The sequence below is a fragment of the Zingiber officinale genome, chromosome 5B, assembly GCF_018446385.1.
Source record: "Zingiber officinale cultivar Zhangliang chromosome 5B, Zo_v1.1, whole genome shotgun sequence".
Taxonomy (NCBI): Eukaryota; Viridiplantae; Streptophyta; class Magnoliopsida; order Zingiberales; family Zingiberaceae; genus Zingiber; species Zingiber officinale.
The window spans coordinates 139,581,554-139,602,691 of NC_055995.1; the positions used below are offsets into that span (position 1 = coordinate 139,581,554).

Sequence of the window (21,138 nt, forward strand, 5' to 3'; positions counted from 1 at the left end):
TTTAATTGATGAATTTAGTAAATTAGATAATAAAGTTTCTTTATGTTCCGATATTTGAGTGATCATTGAAACACATTCGTATATGGGTGTGACTTGCCATTGGATCGATAACTCTTGGAATCTCCAAAAAGATTATTAGCTTATAGAGTTTTTGATGAATCACATAATGCTCATAATATCGCATAATTATTATGTTTAATTTTAGAAGAATATGGTTTAACTCATAAAATATTTTCAATATCATTAGATAATGCTAGTTCTAATACCGCTTGTATAGATGATCTAAAATTTGTTTGTCAACCTATTATTGGAGGTTTATTTTTTCATATTCGTTGTGTATGCCATGTTTTAAATTTATGTGTTCAAGATGGTTTAAAAATTTTAGAAAGTTATATTAAACCAATTAGAATTGTAATTTCTTATTTATGGTCTCATCCATTTATAATGAAACAATGTGGTAGGTTTGTAAACTTAATGGAATGAGACCTAAAAAATTTCCACGTGATGTACCAACACGTTGGAATTCAACATACCAATTATTACAAGATTCATTTCAATATAAAGAATTATTATGTTCATTTTTTGCACAAAACACTAATACTAATATATATTTATTTTCACAACAATGGAATATTTGTAGTAGTATTTGTGAAATTTTAAAAGTATTTAATGATGCAACCGAACAACTTTCCGGTGTTTATTATCCCACTGCTCAATTAGTTTTAGAAAATTTTCTAATATAGTATTAGTTTTAAATGAACATATTAATAATGAATCTTTATCTCCTTGCATCTTAGCTATGAAAACTAAATGGAAAAATATTTTTATTTAATTCCTGAAATTTATTTAATTGCATTTGCTTTAGATCCTAGATTTAAATTAGAAGTTTTACAAGAAATGTTAACTTTATATTATGATGCTTTAATTCCAATTAAAGATTCTTCTTCCCCTGATCCAGCTAATATTATATATAATGTTAGAATTTATTTATATGATATTTATAATCAATATTATGCAAAATATGGAACACAAATTAATATTTCTGAAATACAACAAACTACTAGTAGTAATTTAAAACTTACAAAAGCACAACTCTTATTAAAAGAACGGACAAAACGTCGACGAGCATCCTCAAGTTCCATATAGGAACTTGAGAATTATTTTACGACTTCTTTTGATTTTAATGAAGCAGATAGCGAAAACTTCGATATCTTAAAGTGGTGGTCACAGAAGGCTCAAAGCTTTCCCGTTCTCTCCGTGGTCGCAAAAGAAATTTTAGCTTGTCCAGTGTCAACTGTTGCTGTGGAGCAGAAGTTCAGTGCCGACGACAACATATTAGATGAACGACGATCAACTTTGCCTCCCGACTCATTGGAAGCCCAAGCATTACTGGACGATTGGATCAGAGCGGAGAAAAGAATCCAAGGAATGCAACTTTCAGATGACGAAGTTGAAGATTTTGATACTGAAGGAACAAATACGACAGGAACAGGAAATGGAAGTGAATGAAAATGTAAAAGGATAAAAATGTAAAAGAACTACGTGGGCTTTGATTCCCCTAAAGGGATACGTAGGCAACTTAAATAAGTGCAAGCCCTTTTTTTAATAAATTTTAATTTCTAATTTTTAATGTTTAATGTTTAATTTTTAATTTTTAATTTTTATTAACATATTAATCTTGAACCGTGACGAACCGTGAACCGGCGGTTCTGAACCGTGAACCGTAACCGTCTTGGGCGGTTAAGGTTAAGGGTCGACCTGCCTGGAACCGTCGAACCGGCGGTTCCGAACCGTCGAACCGTCGGTTCCGAACCGTGGTCAGGTCTAACTGTATGTTCGCAGTTGCCTCCCGACTCCGTTGTCGTGGCCACCGTTGAGCAGCAACAAATCGCCAGAGCATGTTGTGGCTTACCAGCTTCGCCGCCAAAGCATCGTGCATTGGTGTAATGGTGTTGGTCACGTTGTCGTGTTGGTTTTGGCATTTTTCCAAAGCCAGCTTCACATTATTGGTTGTCGTGCTCATTTATAATTTGTTTTTTTATGGATTGTCATTACTCATTATTTACATAAAATCATATTAAAATAACACTATTTGTCTATTTGATTCCATCCATACTTTTCAATTGGCTTTAGCTTTTAGTATTTTATTTTAGAATAAGATAATAATTTACATTTTATCTCAAGCTATTTCCCTACCTAATTCATTGTACTTTGAGCCATTAGTGAACTATTATTTGTTTATTTATTTAGGGATTTAATTGTACTATTTCAAGATGGAACATCAATCTACTATTAAGACAAGAAAGACATTAATATCATCTTTCTTTAAAAAGAGAGATCGTGAAACTAATGAAAACACTTCAATTCCTACTACAATGGAAACCCAATCTAGTGAAAGTCTTCTCATTCCTAGTGTCCAAATTCCTTCAATTGCTTCTCCTAGCGAAGACCATCGATCATCCTCTGCTTGTATTGCACAAGATCTGGGAAAAAGAAAATAAATATGTGAATATTATGTCAATATACGAGATGAGATAAGACGTTCATATCTAAGGATGGGACCTTATCAACCAGATATGTTAGAGTATCCGGCTACAAAATTTGGAAGTCAAATCGTCAGTTTTAGAAAAAATGGTTGCAAAGGTTTCATTGGTTGGAATATTCACCTTCAACAAATAAGGAATATTATTTTTATTGTTTCCTTTGTCAGAATGATATTAATTTATCTAATATCTCAACAGTAATCAATGAAGAATTTGACAATTGGAAAAGGGTAAACCAAGGAAAAACATATGTATTTCTTGCACAAATTGGTTCTGCAGCTTCTTCGCCTCATACTATGTGTGAGAGAAGAGCCGAAATTTGATGAGACCCTCTCAACATATTGATAATGTGATGCATGTTCAAGCTAAAGAGGAAAAGGAGAAAAATCATTTACGTTTGAAGACCTCAATTGTTATTGTTCGATGGTTAGCACTTTAAGGTTGTGCCTTTAGAGGTAATGATGAATCTCTATCTTCATCTAATCGTGATAATTTTCTTGAATTGGTGAAGGCTTTTGCAAAAATGAGTATGGAAATTGATGAAGTTGTACTTGAGAATGCTCCAAAAAAAATACCCAATATATCGCTCCATAAATTCAGAAAGATATTTTACATATTATGGCAAATAGAATACGACAGGTGATTCGTAAAGAAGTTGGAGATAAATTCTTCTATATTCTTGTTGATAAAACACAAGATATATCTAAACAAGAGCAAATAGTCATTATCTTGAGGTTTGTAACTATCATGGGATTTTGACAGAAAGATTTTTTTGCCATCAAAAGTGTTAGTGACACTATCTCATTAAATCTGAAAAAAGAAATATCAAATGTCTTTGTTCATCAAGACCTACAAATTCAGAAAATTAGAGGCCAAGGATATGATGGTGCTAGCAATATGCGTGGCGTGTGGAATGGACTCCAAACATTATTTCTCACAGATTGTCCTTATGCATACTATGTCCATTGTTTTGTTCATCGACTACAACTAACATTAGTTTCTGCAGCTAAGGATGTCAATGTTATTTAGGCATTCTTTTCTCATTTGGAGAATATTGTTAATATTGTTACTTCTTCTACTAAGCGCATTGCTAAGTTACATACTGCATAAAGAAATGAAATCAAATATATGTTGGTAATTGGAGAACGTGATTCTGAAAGTAGGCCAATCAGATTGATAATTTGCAGCGGGGAGGAGCTACTCGTTGGAATTCTCACTATGACTCAGTAAAAAGCTTGATAGATATGTACGCTACAACTTACAAAGTTTTTGAAGTTCTTAGTAACTACTCTCCAAATGGAAGAGCTAAGGCTGAAGTTCAAGGAATTTATAGAAACATGACAAGCTTTGAATTTGTGTTCATTTTGCATTTGATGCATAAAATTATGAGAATAATAGATACTCTTTGTCAAATTCTTCAAAGAAAATCTCAAGACATTTTGATTGTTGTTAGGATTCAATCAAAGTCCCACATTGAAAAGATTTGGTAAAGATTATGAGTTTAAAAGATGTAAGATATTTGCATTGACATGAGGTCTTTTGAAAAGAGCTCAAGAGCAAAGTCATGAGGGTCTAGGCCCAAAGTGGACAATATCATACCATTGTGGAGATATGTGTGCATCCTTTGGGCACAACAAATGGTATCAAAGCCATGATCCAGACCAAATGTCATGTGGAGTGGCCTTGAACGAAGTTGAGTGTAGGCCTGGAACTGGTCATGAGTGACCGGATGCTCGTGGGGAAGCCCTTGACTAGATGCTTGTCGGGGGCTCGGAGCAGGTCAGAGTGACCAGATACTTGTGAGGAGGCGAGTAGGTCAGGGTGACCGGATGCTCGCAGGGAGGCTTGAAGTAGATCAAGAGTGACCAGGTACGGATGCTCGTGGGGAGACCCAGAGCAGGTCAGAGTGATTGGATGCTCGCGGAGAGGCCCAGATTATGAGAATAATTATGGTCCTTCGTTTGAGGGGAGGATTATTGAGATTCAATCAAAGTCTCACATTCGAAAGATTTGGTAAAGATCATAGGGTTAGAAAGGATGTAGGATATCTTCATTAGCATGATGCTTTTTGAGGAGAGCTCAAGAGCAAAGCCATGAGGACCTAGGCCCAAAGTGGACAATATCATACTATTGTGGAGATATGTAAACATCCTTTTGCACAACAACTACTATTACATTTGTCTCTACTACCAAAATCATCCTTCAAGAACTTAGAGAATGCAGGTGGGAAAAATTTCTTTATGAAGTGAAAGTTTTTTGTTCGAGAAACGATATTGATCTACAATCGAGCATCATTACCACTTTGATGTTTTTAATATAGCAATAGATTTCATCTTGGAATTAAATACTCGGTTCAATGAGTCATCAGTGGAACTTCTTTCTCTTAGAATAGCTTTAGATCCGAAAAATTTATTTGACTCAATTAACAGTGATGATATTTGTAAACTTGCAAAGAAGTTTTATCCTGAAGATTTCACAAATCAAGACACTATTGCTTTGGAATATGAATTGGTACATTTTAAACTTAATGTGATGTAAAATTTGAAGGTTTCTATACTTGTTGAGTTATGTCAGCAATTGACTAAGAGTGGGCGGTCAAAGGTTTACATTATGTTGACTAGATTAATTCATCTTATTTTGACGTTACATGTTTCTACCGTCACTACTGAGCGAGTCTTTTCAGCAATGAAGCATATGAAGACGACACTTCGCAATAAAATGGAGGATGATTTTTTTGAAGATTGTTTGACACTCTATATTGAAAGAGATTTAGCTAAAGATATAAATCTAAATTTTATTATAGATGAATTTTATATTTCAAAATCTCGTAGGGCACAATTAGTATATGTAATAATTTTTTTTTATTTGTTGTATATCTATATAATTTATCATATTAAGTTCAAGCTCCCCTAATTCCAATTACAGGATCCGTCCCTGTCTAACACCCCATCAAATCCTTTGTAAGGGAAGTTAAATCCCCCGATTCCTCCTCGGCGAGCCTTGTTACGTGCCTTTGTTGTGCCCTTTTAGATTCGAGTCAAACTTGCCTTCCCCTATGCCTTGAATCCTTCGGAGTCTATGGTCCTCTACTATCTCACAATTTAATTTTTTTTATAGAGATTGTTTAAATTTATTTATTAAAAATCAAACTTGCCTTCCCCTTTGCATTGAATCCTTTGGAGTCTACAGTACGCTACTATCTCTTAGTTTATTTTTTTTTTATCGAGATTGTTTAAATTTATTTATTAAAAATCTTAGGCACGAATACTATATCAAGTTCAACTAACAAAGTAAATTATAAAATTTGTATTTTTTATTTTAAATATATTTATGAATAATTTAAAATTATGAAGTTTTATAAATTACTACATTTGTTCATAAATTTAATCCATAAATGCTAATAAATTAAGTTCATTATTGTTCAAATTTATTTGTATTGTATATATTTTTTTATTATTGATGAATATAAATAAATTTTAAATAAGAATCAAATTTTAAATCTGAGTTTACTTTTTCATTTTGAGGTAATTTTTTAAATATTTTTTATTTTATGGAAATGATTTTACCAGTTGAATAAGCGCATTAAGTTGATAGTTGGAGTACGCTGTATCTGCTGCCGGTCATTTTACTGAAGTTTTTTAATTAAATGAGAGGAAATTGAACACGTGGCACGTCCTCGTCCGCATCCTCAGCTACCTCCATTCTGTTCCCGCCCTTTTAAGGTGCGCATGCCCTTCTGGAACTTCATCGGCGTCTTTCTACAGGAAGCTAAAACTCGGCCACATGAGCTCCGCCGCTGCCGCCTCGACGCCGCACGTGGCTTTCATAGCCTTCCCCTTCGCTTCCCACCCCCTCACGCTCTTCCCCATCGCCCGAGCCGTAGCCGCAGCCGCCCCCTCCGCCGTCGTCTCTTTCCTGGCCACCCAACGCGCCCTCTCCTCCCTTCCATCCGGTGGCGGCGACACCCCCAACCTCCGCTACGTCGCCGTCGCCGACGGCATTCCCACGGACGCCGCCTCCCCGCCGCCCAAGGACATCCTGCACCTCATCAAGTTATTCCTCTCCTCGACGCCCGGTAATCTGAAGCAGGGCATCGCCGCGGCGGCCGAGGCTGCTGGCGGGGTTCCGGTGAGCTGTATTTCCAGCGACGCCTTCATGTGGATGTCCTCCGACGTGGCGGAGGAGCTGGCGGTGCCGTGGATCCCACTGCGTACCGGAAGCACTCCTGCCTTTTCCGCCCATCTCCACACCGACCTGCTCCGTCAGAAGTTCGGCGTAGAAGGCGCCGGCGGCTGCGAGGAGGAGCTCCTCGCGTTCATCCCCGGCCTTGAAGTGCAACGCGTTCGCGACCTCCCAGAAGGAATCGTCGCCGGCGACATCGACTCCCCCTTCTCCGTCCTCTCCTACCGCATGGCCCAAAAGATTCCCGAAGCAGCCGCCGTCGGTCTCAATACCTTCGAAGGCCTCAATCCGGCGATCGATGCCAGTTTAGCTTCCACGTTCCCCAGGTACCTCCCGATCGGCCCATTCCACTTCCTATTCCCGCCATCCACGGTGGCGGCGGACCCCAATGGCTGTCTCCCCTGGCTCGACCGCCAAGCCCCTGCCTCCGTCGTCTACGTGAGCTTCGGCTCCATCTTTACCCCGCCACCGGAGGAGCTCGGCGAGCTAGCGGAGGGCCTCGCCGCCAGCGGCGCGCCATTCATATGGTCTCTCAAAGAGGCGGCGCAGCAATTCCTACCGGCAGGGTTCCTGGCGCGGACGGCGGGGCAGGGGATGGTGGTGGGGTGGGCGCCGCAGCGGGAGGTGCTGAGCCACGCGATGGTGGGCGGATTCCTGACGCACTCCGGGTGGAACTCTGCGATCGAGGGGATCTCTGCCGGCGTGCCGATGCTGTGCCGGCCGATCTTCGCCGACCAGTTCATGAACCAGCGTTCGATGGCGCTAGAGTGGGGGAACGGCACGGGGTTCGAGGGGTTGGCGATGAGCAAAGAGGGAGTGGTGCGGGCGCTGGACTCGCTGCTGAAGGGGGAGGAAGGCGAGAAGCTGAGGGCGCGGGCGAAGGAACTGAAGGAGGCAGCCATAGCGGCGGTGGCTCCCGGCGGAAGCTCCAGGGACAACTTCGATACCTTGCTCAGGTTGATGCTAATTAAATAATTAATATTCGTACTGTTGTGCTTCTTTAAATTATCTCTACGCTTTCAAATGGGAACTTTGTTTACTATCAAGGATGGATCATGAAACTGCTCCAATGGGCTGGACGACCACGTGACCGCAAGCTTATCTTGTTTATAATAATAATAATAATAATAAATTGTTCGTTTCACAGTGGATGACAGGCCAGCAAAACTAAGAGGCCTTATTTAAGTCACAGTCAATTCCCACTTGAAAGTTTCCTGCAAGCCGAATGCCCAGTGACTATTATAATATGAATATTTTATTTTTAATTAATATTATATTAACACAACATTTTAATTTTTTATCAATATTAATAATACCGTGTATGATAGAGTAATTACATAACTATCCATTATAAAAAAAAATTTCTGGTTGATCAATATTATATTATAATAATTATAAAGGTTTTTTTATTTTTAACATGGTATTATAATTGCATTTTTACTTATAATATTGTATTGTAAAAGTTACTGTATCTAAACAAAAATGATAATCTCAGTTAGCCTTATTGATTATCTCTGGGGTGATCGGTCTGGTCCTACGAAAGTTTTCCACCGGTCACCAGGATAAATCGGAAAGCGCATGCGGCAGTCAACCCAGATACCCAGCATCCTTTGATTGCGCTCTCCATTTGAAAAAAAAATTTCTGTAAATACGTCGTAACTGGGGATTGAACCATGAGTGTTTGAGTGACAATTTGGATGTCCTACCGTGACACCATGCCCAGGGACAAAAATACAACATTAATATTTCAACATTATACTGTAGCATTTAATGCGTTCAAAGAATTCAACACGTTAAAATGTTTATATATTGAAAAAATTATATATATATATATATATATATATATATATATAATACTATATTAATATTAACGTGTCACTGTTAATCGTGTTGTAGTTGCTGTTAGAGTACCCATATCAGTTACTATATCCAAGATTTTATTTTAAATTTTAAATTTGGTAACTAAAAAATTTTTGTATCAGCTATCCTATCCATTCCCTAAATTTAGATTTGATAAATAGAGATTCTCTAAATTTAGAAAATGAAATCACTATCTTAAAAATAAAATAATATTTCTTTTTAATCTCTCTCCTTCCACTCCATCTCTCTTTCCACTCATTTCATAAATATAATAATAAAAAAGAAGAAAATAATAAAAAATTAAGGATGGTAAAAATTTTAGGATAGTTGATGTAGTATATAGTGAAAAATAATTATTTAAATTTAATAAAATGAGTTATTTATCTTAAATTTTAGATATAGTAATAAGGAAATTGACATGAATGCTCTTAATGGTTATAATTGTGCAGTTGTACTTCTATTAGTTATTATAATTATGTAAGAGTTGCCGTTGTTATAAAACTACTGAACAACGTTAAAAATAATAACCATTTTAAAGAGTAAAATATATATTGATAAGATGAGATTTTTTCATAATAAATAAAAGAGAAATACCTTTATATGATTTCGCCCTTTTTATTTTTATAAAAACAATTGGTTAAAAGTCAAAAGGGTTTACTAATTATGAGAATTGTTTTTAAAAAAATGTTTCATTAAGAAAATTAAAAGGACACCAGCATATTTTTTTCTATTTAACAATATTTTATTTTAGTGCTATAATATAATATTTTCTTTTTTAATTCAATTTGATTAAAAATATAAAGGATTTTATATATTAAAAATTACTTAAGTATAATTTAAATACTTTCAAGCCACTAATTTGCTAGTGTAGATAATAAAGACCAGTCATTTAATAGTTGTTATAAATCACAACTATTTAATAGTTATTACAGTAATAGCAATCATTAATGTTATAATAATTATTAAATAACTGGTATAATAATTTTATCACGAATTGATTTTTTAAAAACAATTTTTGATAAATTTTAAATATTTTAAATTAAATTAATACAAAAAAAATATTATATAACCAAATTAAATTGATACATTTCAACACTAGAATGAAAATATTTTTATACGAGAAATATGCTGGATGACTTTTTGATATATTTTTTTTTAAGGGACAATTCTCAAAAGGAATTAACTTTCTCTTGAATGGCTCGCAATGTAAAATGTCTTAATTCTCTTATTTTGTCCTGATAAAGTTATATTTATAAATAAAAGTTACAATTTGCCTCCAAGTTGAAAACATGACCAGTACAAAGCATCATCTACCTGGTAATTGGAAAGCTTCCAACAAAACAACCCTACTCGTTCATCTTCTTATTAGAATTGAAATCTAAGCATAGCAACTTGTACCTCTGTCATGGGTCAATACAAAGACTAGTCACATTCGACAATTTACATGAAAAATTAGACCCGAGAAATATACAAACATAGGCACACGCGCATCTTATAAACACTTTGACATAAATTAGAAGGGAAGGATTTTTGGCTCAAGTACCTTTCCTCTATACCTCTTCCTCCATCGCTTGGTTGTTGCTCTTGATGATGTTGTATTTGCACAAGGGGCAAGTGGCATTGATGTGTAGCCATTTGTCGACGCAATGGCGGTGAAAGTGGTGCCTGCAAGGAAGCTCTCTCAGCTCGTCTCCATCATTGTAGGGCAAAAGGCAGATGCAGCACTCCTGCAAGAACAACAGTTAGCGGATAGGCGAGAACACTGAGCAGCAATTTGCATGGTTACTGATCTTTAGTGGGTTCAAAGGAACAGCTTTAAGAGAATTTGAAAGGAAAGCATGCGAGAAAATATGATTTTCAGATTGTATATGTTCGATTGGTCAAATATAAATAGGTTCAGCTTCAATATAATTTGCAAAAAGTTAGACGGTGAGACTAACTTAACAATTCAGAAAAGCCAACCAACACAAAACACATAAATCATTTACCCAAAGCAATCCTGAACAAACTCTAGATTTCAATATTGCATTGAAAACTTGGGAGAATTTGCGACAAATGTTGCTAACTTCTCTATCATGCTTGAATTTCCAGATTAGACTGATCAAATTAGATGGGTTGGAGTCGTAATTTCAGCATAGACCCAACCAAACTCGAAGTTTCGGCACAATTGAGAGGGAAGTGGAAAAGTGAAGGACAAAGATGAACGAAATAGAAAGAGAAGATAGAACGCAAATGAATTGCAGGGCCCTGGTCCCTACAATCAAACAAACCATTAACTGCAATGAGACATCGATGAAGAAGACTTACTGCATCCTCTGGGGATATAACATGCCCAACAGGAGAATCGGTGCCACATTCGATCATCATTCCACATACAGTTCTTGCTAATCCAGCGCTTATATTTTCTGAGTTGCCTGCCCTTTGGAATCTGTATTTGGGAAGTTGGTAGATATCTTCATCAGATGCACCTTCTTGCTTCAAAAAGGAGAAAAAAATATACTAATGAGTAGTTTGGAACAGGGAGTCTCAAATAATTCAGAAGATACATAACTCGCAATTCAATAAGTTTACGAAAACTGCAACCTATATGTGTTATGCACACATCACCTTACTTGAATTAGCCAAAACACGCCTCTTTATGTTTGATCTTCATAATTAACCTAAAATCTTTGGACTCAAGAGAGCTCTTTGATAGAATCAATTGGACAATACACTGGCAAATTGTTGCGTTCAGCATTCGAGAAACTGTGCTGATCTTGCTCATATTAGCTAGAAGAATGTCTTTGTTTAATCAAAACATTAAAGTGAAAAGGAAGCATGATGACAGGGGAACAGAAAACAACCAAGAATGAATTGCATTTGCCATTATTGAACACAAAAAGCTACCCACTTGAAAACAAAAATTACTTCTGATGTTAATATATTAACTTAGAATAGCTTGTCATGGTTTGAGATACCTGATCTGCAACAGCATAAAGAATTGCAATGATACAAGGTAGGCAACAGCAAACAGCTAGGCCAATGACACATGCCAGAGCAACACAAAAGAGGACAAAGAACACATCGAATGCCAGGAAAACTATGCAAAGCCTGAGAAACACGTCCAGAAGGACAAAAAATGTAAGTCAGAAGCATTTGTATAGTGACCAAATAGTCTAGATATAGGGAATAACCAGTATAGTTGTGGTGCATCCCGTGTCAAAGCTTGGCCTCCAGCTGATACCCAGTAAAATCCAAGGATCCACCATATGAAAGAAAAGAAAGTATTTGTGGACTCCAGATATTTAGCAACACTACAAAGAAAAAGGTGATATAAGTAAAATCAATATACAAACCCCAAGACCTAAAACTAGGTCATAAGAAACATCAAAATAGAAGCATTATAAGAACTAGGTAAAGAATTTTTGTCATAGTCAATATGGATACTAAACATTGACATCTCAGTCAAATGATGTGGGTTCTTGATCAATTTGGCATCAATGTGCCAAAGCACTAGGTGCTTCAAGGCACCAATGTCCTTGTGTTGTGGGAGTCGCTAGGGTCAAGCTTAGCTGCTTGCTTGAGTGAAGCAAGGTACTTATATTATATCTATAAAATACATTAAGATTTGTTCATTTAATGGAAAGAATGGAAAATTTGAGTTTATATAAATACAACAATTAACTACATAAATCATACAGAAGCTATGCCAAAAGTTTCAATACATCATTTAAGTGTTTTAATCAAGTACATTTGTCAATTTTTTTACAACAGCAAAAGTATGCTAATTAAGCACCTAGCCAACATTTGTAATAAAAAATAGTGTTTAGTTCATTTTCATTTCTTTTTCTTCCCCTTTATTCTCTTTTCTTTCTCCCTTTTGTATTTCTTCCTCCCTTCATTGTTATTCTTGAATTTTACCATCATTCCTAGAATTGGCAGCACATCCAGGGAGAAAGAGAGAGGAAGAGAGGAAGAAGGAAAAGAAGATATAAAGGAGGAAGAAGATGGAAGAGAAAGAAAGAGGAACGAAATCCAGAGAGAAAAGGAGGCAGTTGACAGCTATGTAAAGGGTTCTAAATGAAGAAGATGTTCATGAAAAAGCACAATACTCGGCTTGATAAAAGTTATTTTATGTTCGTTCAATATTTAAAAGTAAATAGAGAAACAAGCTTCAGGAAAACAGACATATGTATAAGCAACGATACTTGTTTAGCAGAAGACACTGAAACAAAATGCAGTCAAAGGTTAAGATCTGATTGCGAAGCAAAAGGCCAGACCTAACAGAAGATTTCTAAACAATTCCCAAAAGAGATCATGTGACAAATTCTAACTTCTAAGCTAAAAATCCTAAACAGTTTAACATCAGGAGAACACATAATGCAACCAAGAAATACCACTAAATCTCTACATCTATCTATCAATACCATTAAGCATAATCAATGACAATGCGTACATCAGTATCTTGAATCTGGATTTTATTTATTTGATATATAGTTTGTTTATAAGCTTGCATTTGAGATTGTCTGTGAGGAAGAGCTTCCGACTTTACTAAGTTGAGCTCATTGAGAGCTTGACGAAGTGTATAATAAACAAGCACACAAGTTATCCAGCCTGAATTGCAAGGTAAAGCTCAACAAGATTCTTTTTTTTTTCCTTCTAAATTTTCACAGCAAACGAACGTGAAGATGGTTGGTATTGATTAAACTACTCATTGCCGGGAGTAAAATCATCATCATAGTAGAGTAACAGATAAGCACAGGAACAAATCTTATGATAACCCCTAACAGACAACACAATTAGGGAAGTTGAATCAGTCTTTTTCTTACCTTTTGGCGCCCTCATTCTGACTCTGGTGAACATTGAAACCCCTTGTTTCCACCACCTCCCTAGAAGGAGTCAGAGACAAATTCCACCAACTCCACCCGCCTCTTTCCTCTACGTCCCGCAGCAGACGCCTCCGCCGGAACTGAACGCAGACGAAGACGATGTGGAACACGCACTGGAGAGCGTACCCGCCAATCCACAGCCTCAGCGGCATCGATGGGGCCTCATCCCGGCTCAGGGCCAGGACCCCGGCCGCCGAAGCCACAAACACCACGTTCCAAAGGATATCAAGAAGCACGACGGGGCGGGAGTAGGCCCACCCGCTCTGCCGCTCCTCCAGTTGCTCCGCCGCAGACTCCCGCACCAACAGCGACGGCTCCCGCATTGCGCGCCGGTTGCCAGCGCGGCGGAGGAGCCAGGCCGCGCCATTAAATCGGGGCCTCCTGAGGCCTCCGCCGCCGCTGCGGCCTTGGTCACCGCCGGCGGCCACGAGAGGAAAAGGGTCGATGGCGTCCGCGCCACCAACGAGGACGCGATCGAAGGAACTCAACCAAAACATTCCCCCGAAGAAGCTCCAACGAGAGAATTGGGAATCGAGATGCAGATCGAAGCTTGCACTGCACCGCTGGAACTAGAAAACCTAGACAAAATGGGGATCTGAGAGACGAACAATCACATGAAAAAAGCCAATGGATCGATTTGCCTATTTTATTAAATTTAAGAGTTAATTGCAAAAGTATTAATTTAAAAAGAAAAATGATATAAAAGGAAAAAATCTCAATGGAAACCTTAATGATAAATACATAAAGTGATGAAACTCACAAAAAATAAAATAGTGGATCATGATTTTATATATCTATCCTTAAAATTTTCATTGAGTTTTTTTTCTTATGCATATCATTGCTCTATTTATTATATGGGAATGAGATCTCAATTTCTACTGTTATTTGACTTTATTTCATTAGTCAAACTGTGCCCATTCCATGTTAAATGTTCCATCATCGCATATAATTAAAGAATATTTGAAACAAAATATCAAATAAATCCAAAAATACGTGGTGAGTTTTTAAATGAGAAATGATATGTACAAAGAAAAAAACTCAATGAAAATTTTAAGGATAGACACATAAAGTCATGGCCCACTATTTCACTTTTTGTGGGCCCCGTCACTTTATGTGTCTATCCTTAAGGTTTTCATTGAATTTTTTTTCTTGTGTATATCATTTTTCTAATAAATATTTGGAGTTTTTAGTTTTATCATATACGAATGATCCAAAGACTATAATTAAAAATTATTGATTGTCTATCGAAACAGGTAAACCATAATCAATTTGAATTTAGACAACTATTCAGAATCCTAAGGAAGATATTTAATTTCTTATCTTATGTTTATTTTTCTGACAAAAACACTGGGACAAATCTTTTTGAATGTTTGGTATAATATTTTTTATAATATTGATAATTACTTGTTAGTGGTATCAAATTTAATAATTATAATTTTTCAGAATTTGGCAACTCGATGGCTCGTCCACCATCGATAGCCTTCGAACGACTTCTGAACGTCTATCCCGATTCAAACTATAATATGAAATGTGAATAAAAAAAAGTATATTATTAAATTTGATATAGCTAATAAGTAATTTAATGTTACAATAAATGTTATACCAAATGTTGGAAGGATTTGTGGGGGGAAAAAAAAATGAAGACATCCCCCAATCCATTTGATGCCAATAAGTTCTTTCTTTCGAGAAAAAACAAAAGAATAAAATGAACTCGTTTACAGTGTTTAAGTTAAAGCAGTCTCTTCGATGGGAACCACTGCAGACTGATTCTTCAGTGGAGACAGGGCACCGTCTCCATGGCCACCTATAGTGATCCTCACCTCCCTGACTGCGACAGAAGGAATCCTTCTGAACGCCACAATTCCTTCTCTGCACAGAGGACAAGGCACTGCAGCAGGTGGTGGTGGCGCAGACCTCTCGCTCTCACACTTGATGCTGCTGCTCGTCGAGCAGAGGCACAGAGCGCACCTGATGCAGAGTCCATGGCCGCAACCTTCAGCAGCCACAGTGCAAGCTCTTTCTAGGCAAACAGCACATGGATCAGAGTCATCACTGGGCACGGTCGATGAGAACATTCCATGCTCCCTGAGAAAATATTAAGCAATTTTCAGATTAAATGAGAGTTTATATCGATCGAACTGTAAATTTAGTAACGACCTTGCTAGTTTTATGATGTTTGTGAGAACCAGTGATGGACAGAGTGATGCAGGAAAGTCAGGAACTGCCAGCTCGGAATTGATCGACAGTAATGGGACGAGCTCAATCCAGCCACATGACTTAGCGACGTCGACTGGAAGGTACCTGAACAAATAAGGAAGACTTAGAAGGGCACAAAGTGAGAAGAGGAAGGAGGAGGAGGAGGTGAGCAGCATACCCATGGCTGTTCACTGCTGACCTGCTTGCTCCTCTAGCAATAAGAACCTAAACAAAGATGCAGTTAGTTCATTTTAGATCACACTGCAAAGTGATGAAGTGAGAGAGCTTGCCAACCTGACAACTCTTGAGGTTTCCGGTGGATGCTGCATAGTGCAAAGGAGTGCTTCCAGCTCCTGTCAAACAGTATGAGAATATGAAGTTTGGTGTAAATTACCATCAATTATACTTTATTGAATGATATCTAGATGAAAATCATAGAGATGAGAGAATAAACAAAATGGTGAAATTGATTAACCTATCGAGGCTGCGGCAGGGGAGGAGAGACAGAGTGCCTCAGCCGAGACAGCAGCGTGCAGGTCGAGCAGCAGGCGCACGCAGTCTGCGTTTCCACTCAACGCGGCCAAATGGAGAGCTGTGACGCCGCTGCTCGCGGCCTGGTTTACGAAACCAGCGAGCTTGGCTTCGTCCCCCCCGGCAGACAGAAACCCTGCGACGAGCAGCCTGATGCAGGCCACGTGCCCACCCTCAGCTGCGTAATGCAGCGCGGTCCGGCCATTCCAGTACGAACCCTTGGAAACCTTTGAGAAAACAAAACAAGAAGAAGAAGAAATCGTTTCAGGGTTCTCAGAAACCCCAAATTTAACCCTGAACACCAAACAACACGTACGTCGCAGTCGAACACGAGCAGGGCCTGCACTGCCTCCCAGCAGCCGCTGCGGCATGCCTCCATCAATGGCGTCTTCGACACGAAAAGAGATTTACTTCAGCGCCTGAATGCGTTGAAAAGGAGGGAGGGAGACATCTGGAACTAACTCACCCGTCCGTAGAAGCTCCTGGAGTTCACGCCTGCTCCATGCTCGAGCAGCAGCAGCACAATCTGCGAATCAGATCGAATGAATTCTCAGCGCATTATTTCTCCTCCTCTGTTTTTTCCTCTCGATCTCGAACGGTTTGATCATACCTCAGAATGGCCTCCTGCAGCAGCAATGTGCAGCGGAGAGGAGAAGCCAGAGGATCTGGCCAGCCCTGGCTCCATCTCCAGCAACTTCTTCGCTCCCTCTGTGTCGCCCTCTGCTGCCGCTCTCGCCAGCTGCTTCCTCGAGGAAGAGAAGAACCCCAAGCAATTCCCCATGGCGGCTACACGTACGATTTTTGGTATTGAAAGGGAAAGGAAAGCTTCTTCAGGGATATTTGTAAGGCATGGAGATCGAAGATGGTCGATCGATTCCGATGGCGTGTCTGGTGAATTTTATTATTATTATTGTTGAAAACGAGTTGTTTTCGTCAAATCCATGGAAAGGAGGAGAGATTTGACTGGGTTTTTACACACCAGAAGCGCAGAATTGGTTGAATCTTTCTTTCTTCAGCTGGACAAAGAGAAAGGGTGAAGAAATATTAATTGAGGAGAAGGGATTATAAATAATAAATTGACCTGGTAGTTCAGTGGTTAAGTTCATTGTTGAAAGATTGATAAGGATGGAGATTAACGATATGTTTATGTGCTGTTTATTTTAAAAAGGGATAGATTATATAAAATTGAGATATTTTCTCTATTTACTAATTGTAAACAAAATGATTTTTATCTGTCTGAAATTGAGCCAAACAAACTTTCACTATAATCATTGTTGGACCTCTTTTTCTTTATCCTTTCCTTGTATTTGCTCTCTATTTGTTCCTCTTTGTTTTTTGGGATTTCTTTCTTCTTCAATCTATACCTCACAGTAAACATAACATTAGACTCATCTTATAAAATTCATAGTAGCCACAAGATGTTCATGTGATCTTTTTGTTAATAGATATTCTTATCAAAGATAATTATTTATTATAAATTGAAGTATAAGGCGAAGTTGATACTTCACTAATTCCTTCAAGATGACCTTACACACTTTAGAAATAGATAAATTAGACATTTACTCTAAGTCTCTAACACAACCTTTTATATAAACAAGATAAACTAGTCCCTTCGAGATGGTCTAGTGACTAGCACATGAGATGTTGTCACCATGAGGTTTAGGATTCGAATCTCGGTAAAGCTGAGATAAATATCTTCTTTATGTACTAATCACTATTTCAAAAAATAATAGTTGTCTGTAATTTGTACCTCAAGCCTTTATAATTCTCATTGGATCACTCCCCATAATTTAGTTTATTATATTCATATTTAAATATGTATAAATTTATTTTAGAAAATCTAAGTTAATTTGGAGATTTCATTTAATCAAGAACAAAAGTTAATAATAAAATAATAATAATAAAGAGTAGTTAATCACGGAACCTCTTTCCCCTGAACTGTGCCTTTTGATTAGACCTTTTCTTGCACGTAATGATTCTTCTTGCTATCTGCCATAACAATTAATTAGTTAAGTATAGTTGAGAGGCGTGTAGTTAACTGTAATTATTGCGTGATTAGGAGTGACTTTGAAAAGTTTTTGCCTTTTAGGTGGAAATTTTGGGGAATTAATTATATGTTCAGATCGGTCCGTCTTATTTTATAATTTTTCAATTTGACCATTAACTTGGATCGTTCTACATTTTGTCTTCTTTGGAGTTTGTTTGACGACGATATAGAGAATGTCTATTGGTCATATCAGATTAAATTGAATCTGTCATAAATGGTTGAACGAGGACGGAATTGGACTGTAATGAGGAGGAACGAAGATAGATTGAAAGCGAATCTGAGTGAAGACAAGTTGCAAATTGTTTTATATATAGTCATTCCAAAACTTTTTTTTTTGTTTTTGTTTTCTACCAAACATTTGGATTATTATTGCAAATTTTTCAGTCATCCACTCTGTATCATGTGGTATTTGAGCGTTTGATATAGAAATAAGTGAGCTAGATTCAAAGGTCAAGCGAATGGACTTATATATACATTATAGTAAAACTATGATTATGTTTTTTTTTTAATGTTTCTTTCACAATTTATACCTAAATTATGATTATATAAAAGAAGATAAATTATATGGTCAATTTATAATGATGGCCAGAAGGATGGAAGAGATTTTATTTAAAGTATGAGTATGTCAAAAATTGATCTCTTACCTTATTATAATAGAACTATTACCCTCTCAAAATGAATCTATATATAACAATATAAAGAGAAGTTTAATATTCTCACTCTTATTCCATCCCAAATAAAAAAAACGAGTCCATGAAATATAATAAGGTAAAAATCAAAAGATTTTTCTTTTTTTTCTTAATTATCAAGCTCGTTCGTCTTTCATTTCCTATAAAAACAAAAAAACACTTATTCAACCTCATCTAAAATCATACCATTGCTCTTCAATATAATGTTCAACATTATTATTTCCTAATATACACTCTACCTATTGCTCTTCAATATAATGTTCAACATTATTATTTCCTAATATACACTCTACCTTATAAATTGTAGTAGCTATAATTTATAGTTATCATAACATAAATATTATTGAATAAGATAAGTCCACGTTATAGTATCTATTAAATTATAGCTACTACAATACAGTTTTATAATTGTGATAACACAAACTTATTTCGTTATAATAGTTATAGTAGTTATGAAATTATAATTATTATAATATAAACTTATCATATTATATAACTAATCGATCGATTCATAATTTAATGTGTATATCAAGACATAATAATGTTAAATAATCTAGTTAGAGATAACTATGTGATTTTATACTTTATTTGGGAGGAGGTGAGTGAAAGGTAAACAAGAGAAAGAGATACTTCTAACCTAATTAAGGAGTGAGCTAAAGAAAAGGAAAGGAAAGATAGTAATTGATAAACTTTAATCTTTCTTACTATGAAAAGAAAAAATTTCTTATATCATGATTTTGTATTTGGAATGTAAAGAAAGGTTCCAAACAAATCAAATCTTGTCTAATGCCTAATTTAAAAAGTGAGAGTATTTTTATAATTTTCTATATTTAAATTTTATTTTTTTCTTTTTACTCTTAAATAGTATAATACATATTACATCAATGAAACTTCTCTCCCTTCCAAACAATAATCAAAATAACAACCAAAGCTTACTCCACTAGGTGTGTCAACTATATAAATTCTTTTAGGTCATTGAGCTCTATCTCTTACTATATCTTTATTTATACTTAAATAAATTTTATCTTATTTTATTATTATTAACCAAGTCTTTTTTTTATCTCCCTCTTCCTCATTTAAGTTTCATATAACTTAATTGGAGCATTTATTGATCGTCTAATTATACACTCGTACCATCAACGTATTTCTCAGAGTTTTCCCTTAATTGATACAATTCCGACTTTCTCTATAATACTCATATTATAACGTATTTCTCATATTTTTATTCTATCCATTCTCATATGTCAAGATATCCATCTTAACATCTTCTACTCTGCAACTCTCATTCCTTTCTCTCCTCACCCATCCAAATAAACCCTTATAGGCTCATGTGATGATTCAAAAAAAGGAGTGTTGTCCTCCATGCTATGATGCAAAGTTAAAGCACTTTCGTTCTCTCATGGACCCAGAGTAGTGCGGTAGTTGAGATATAGGGTGTTGTCACATGAGATTTTAGGGTCGAAACTCGGCGTGTCTAAGTATGTCTTCCTCTATGCCTTAAGCACCTACACTAAGGGTGTGTTTGGTTCAAGTTATCATGTATAACCTTAGTTACATGATTATCAAGTAATCATATAACCAAAATTATGTGGAATAAAACATTACCTAATATTATTTAGTTCAACATAAGCAATGTAACAAAAACTTATTTATTTGAAAATTTTAATATATACACTGGTTTAATATTTTACTATATTACTCAATATTACAAAATCAACCATACAAATTATTTTTCTTCCTTTTTAAACTTTTTTTTTTATTATTATTATTACTATTATTTTGAAATATACACTTTTCGTTTACGTTTTTTATTTTTTTTTAGCTTACGTTTTTCTTTATTTTTTTATTTTTAGTTTACGTTTTATTATTATTTTTTTACGTTTTTTTTAGTTTAAGTTATTGTTATTATTATTATTTTAAGTTTTACATTTTTTTACTTTAAAATAAATTTTTCGTTATAAAATATTTTAGGGGTATTTTTGATATATTTTTTTTTTAACCCTAGAATCAAGAAAAATCTTACTTTTCTGAGATTTTTTATTTCGGATTGTATACCCCTTTTGCTGATATATCGAACATGAATCCTTACTCGAGAATCAAGATTATCAAACAGGATTACCTAAATTAAACAGGATTTTCGTTGATAAACTTAGATGAATAACTAAGATTATCAAGGATAATCCCCAATCAAATATATCCTAATAATTAATAATCATTTATAA

The 21,138-nt window shown here is 36.0% G+C and overlaps 3 protein-coding genes across 3 annotated transcripts; 1 reads left to right on the top strand and 2 right to left on the bottom strand.

Moving 5' to 3' along the window:
- The first annotated feature begins 6,326 nt into the window (after positions 1–6,326).
- On the top strand, positions 6,327–7,700 carry LOC121987164 (myricetin 3-O-rhamnosyltransferase UGT77B2-like). The gene has a single exon (XM_042541056.1). The coding sequence runs from the start codon at positions 6,327–6,329 to the stop codon at positions 7,698–7,700; it is 1,374 nt and encodes a 457-aa protein (XP_042396990.1).
- Positions 7,701–9,915: 2,215 nt separating this feature from the next.
- LOC121986386 (E3 ubiquitin-protein ligase At4g11680-like) lies at positions 9,916–14,068 on the bottom strand. Its single transcript, XM_042540301.1, has 5 exons — positions 13,394–14,068; positions 11,759–11,878; positions 11,543–11,675; positions 10,893–11,060; positions 9,916–10,312 (listed from the first exon to the last, which is right to left on the bottom strand). Exons 1-5 carry the CDS (start codon positions 13,948–13,950, stop codon positions 10,136–10,138), a joined length of 1,155 nt encoding a protein of 384 aa, XP_042396235.1. The 5' UTR covers positions 13,951–14,068; the 3' UTR covers positions 9,916–10,135.
- A 916-nt stretch (positions 14,069–14,984) lies between these two features.
- LOC121987942 (E3 ubiquitin-protein ligase XBAT33-like) lies at positions 14,985–17,111 on the bottom strand. Its single transcript, XM_042541645.1, has 8 exons — positions 16,791–17,111; positions 16,647–16,706; positions 16,497–16,568; positions 16,125–16,407; positions 15,944–16,002; positions 15,828–15,874; positions 15,611–15,754; positions 14,985–15,538 (listed from the first exon to the last, which is right to left on the bottom strand). The coding sequence occupies exons 1-8, from the start codon at positions 16,959–16,961 to the stop codon at positions 15,178–15,180; spliced, it is 1,197 nt and encodes a 398-aa protein (XP_042397579.1). The 5' UTR covers positions 16,962–17,111; the 3' UTR covers positions 14,985–15,177.
- Between the last annotated feature and the right edge of the window lie 4,027 nt (positions 17,112–21,138).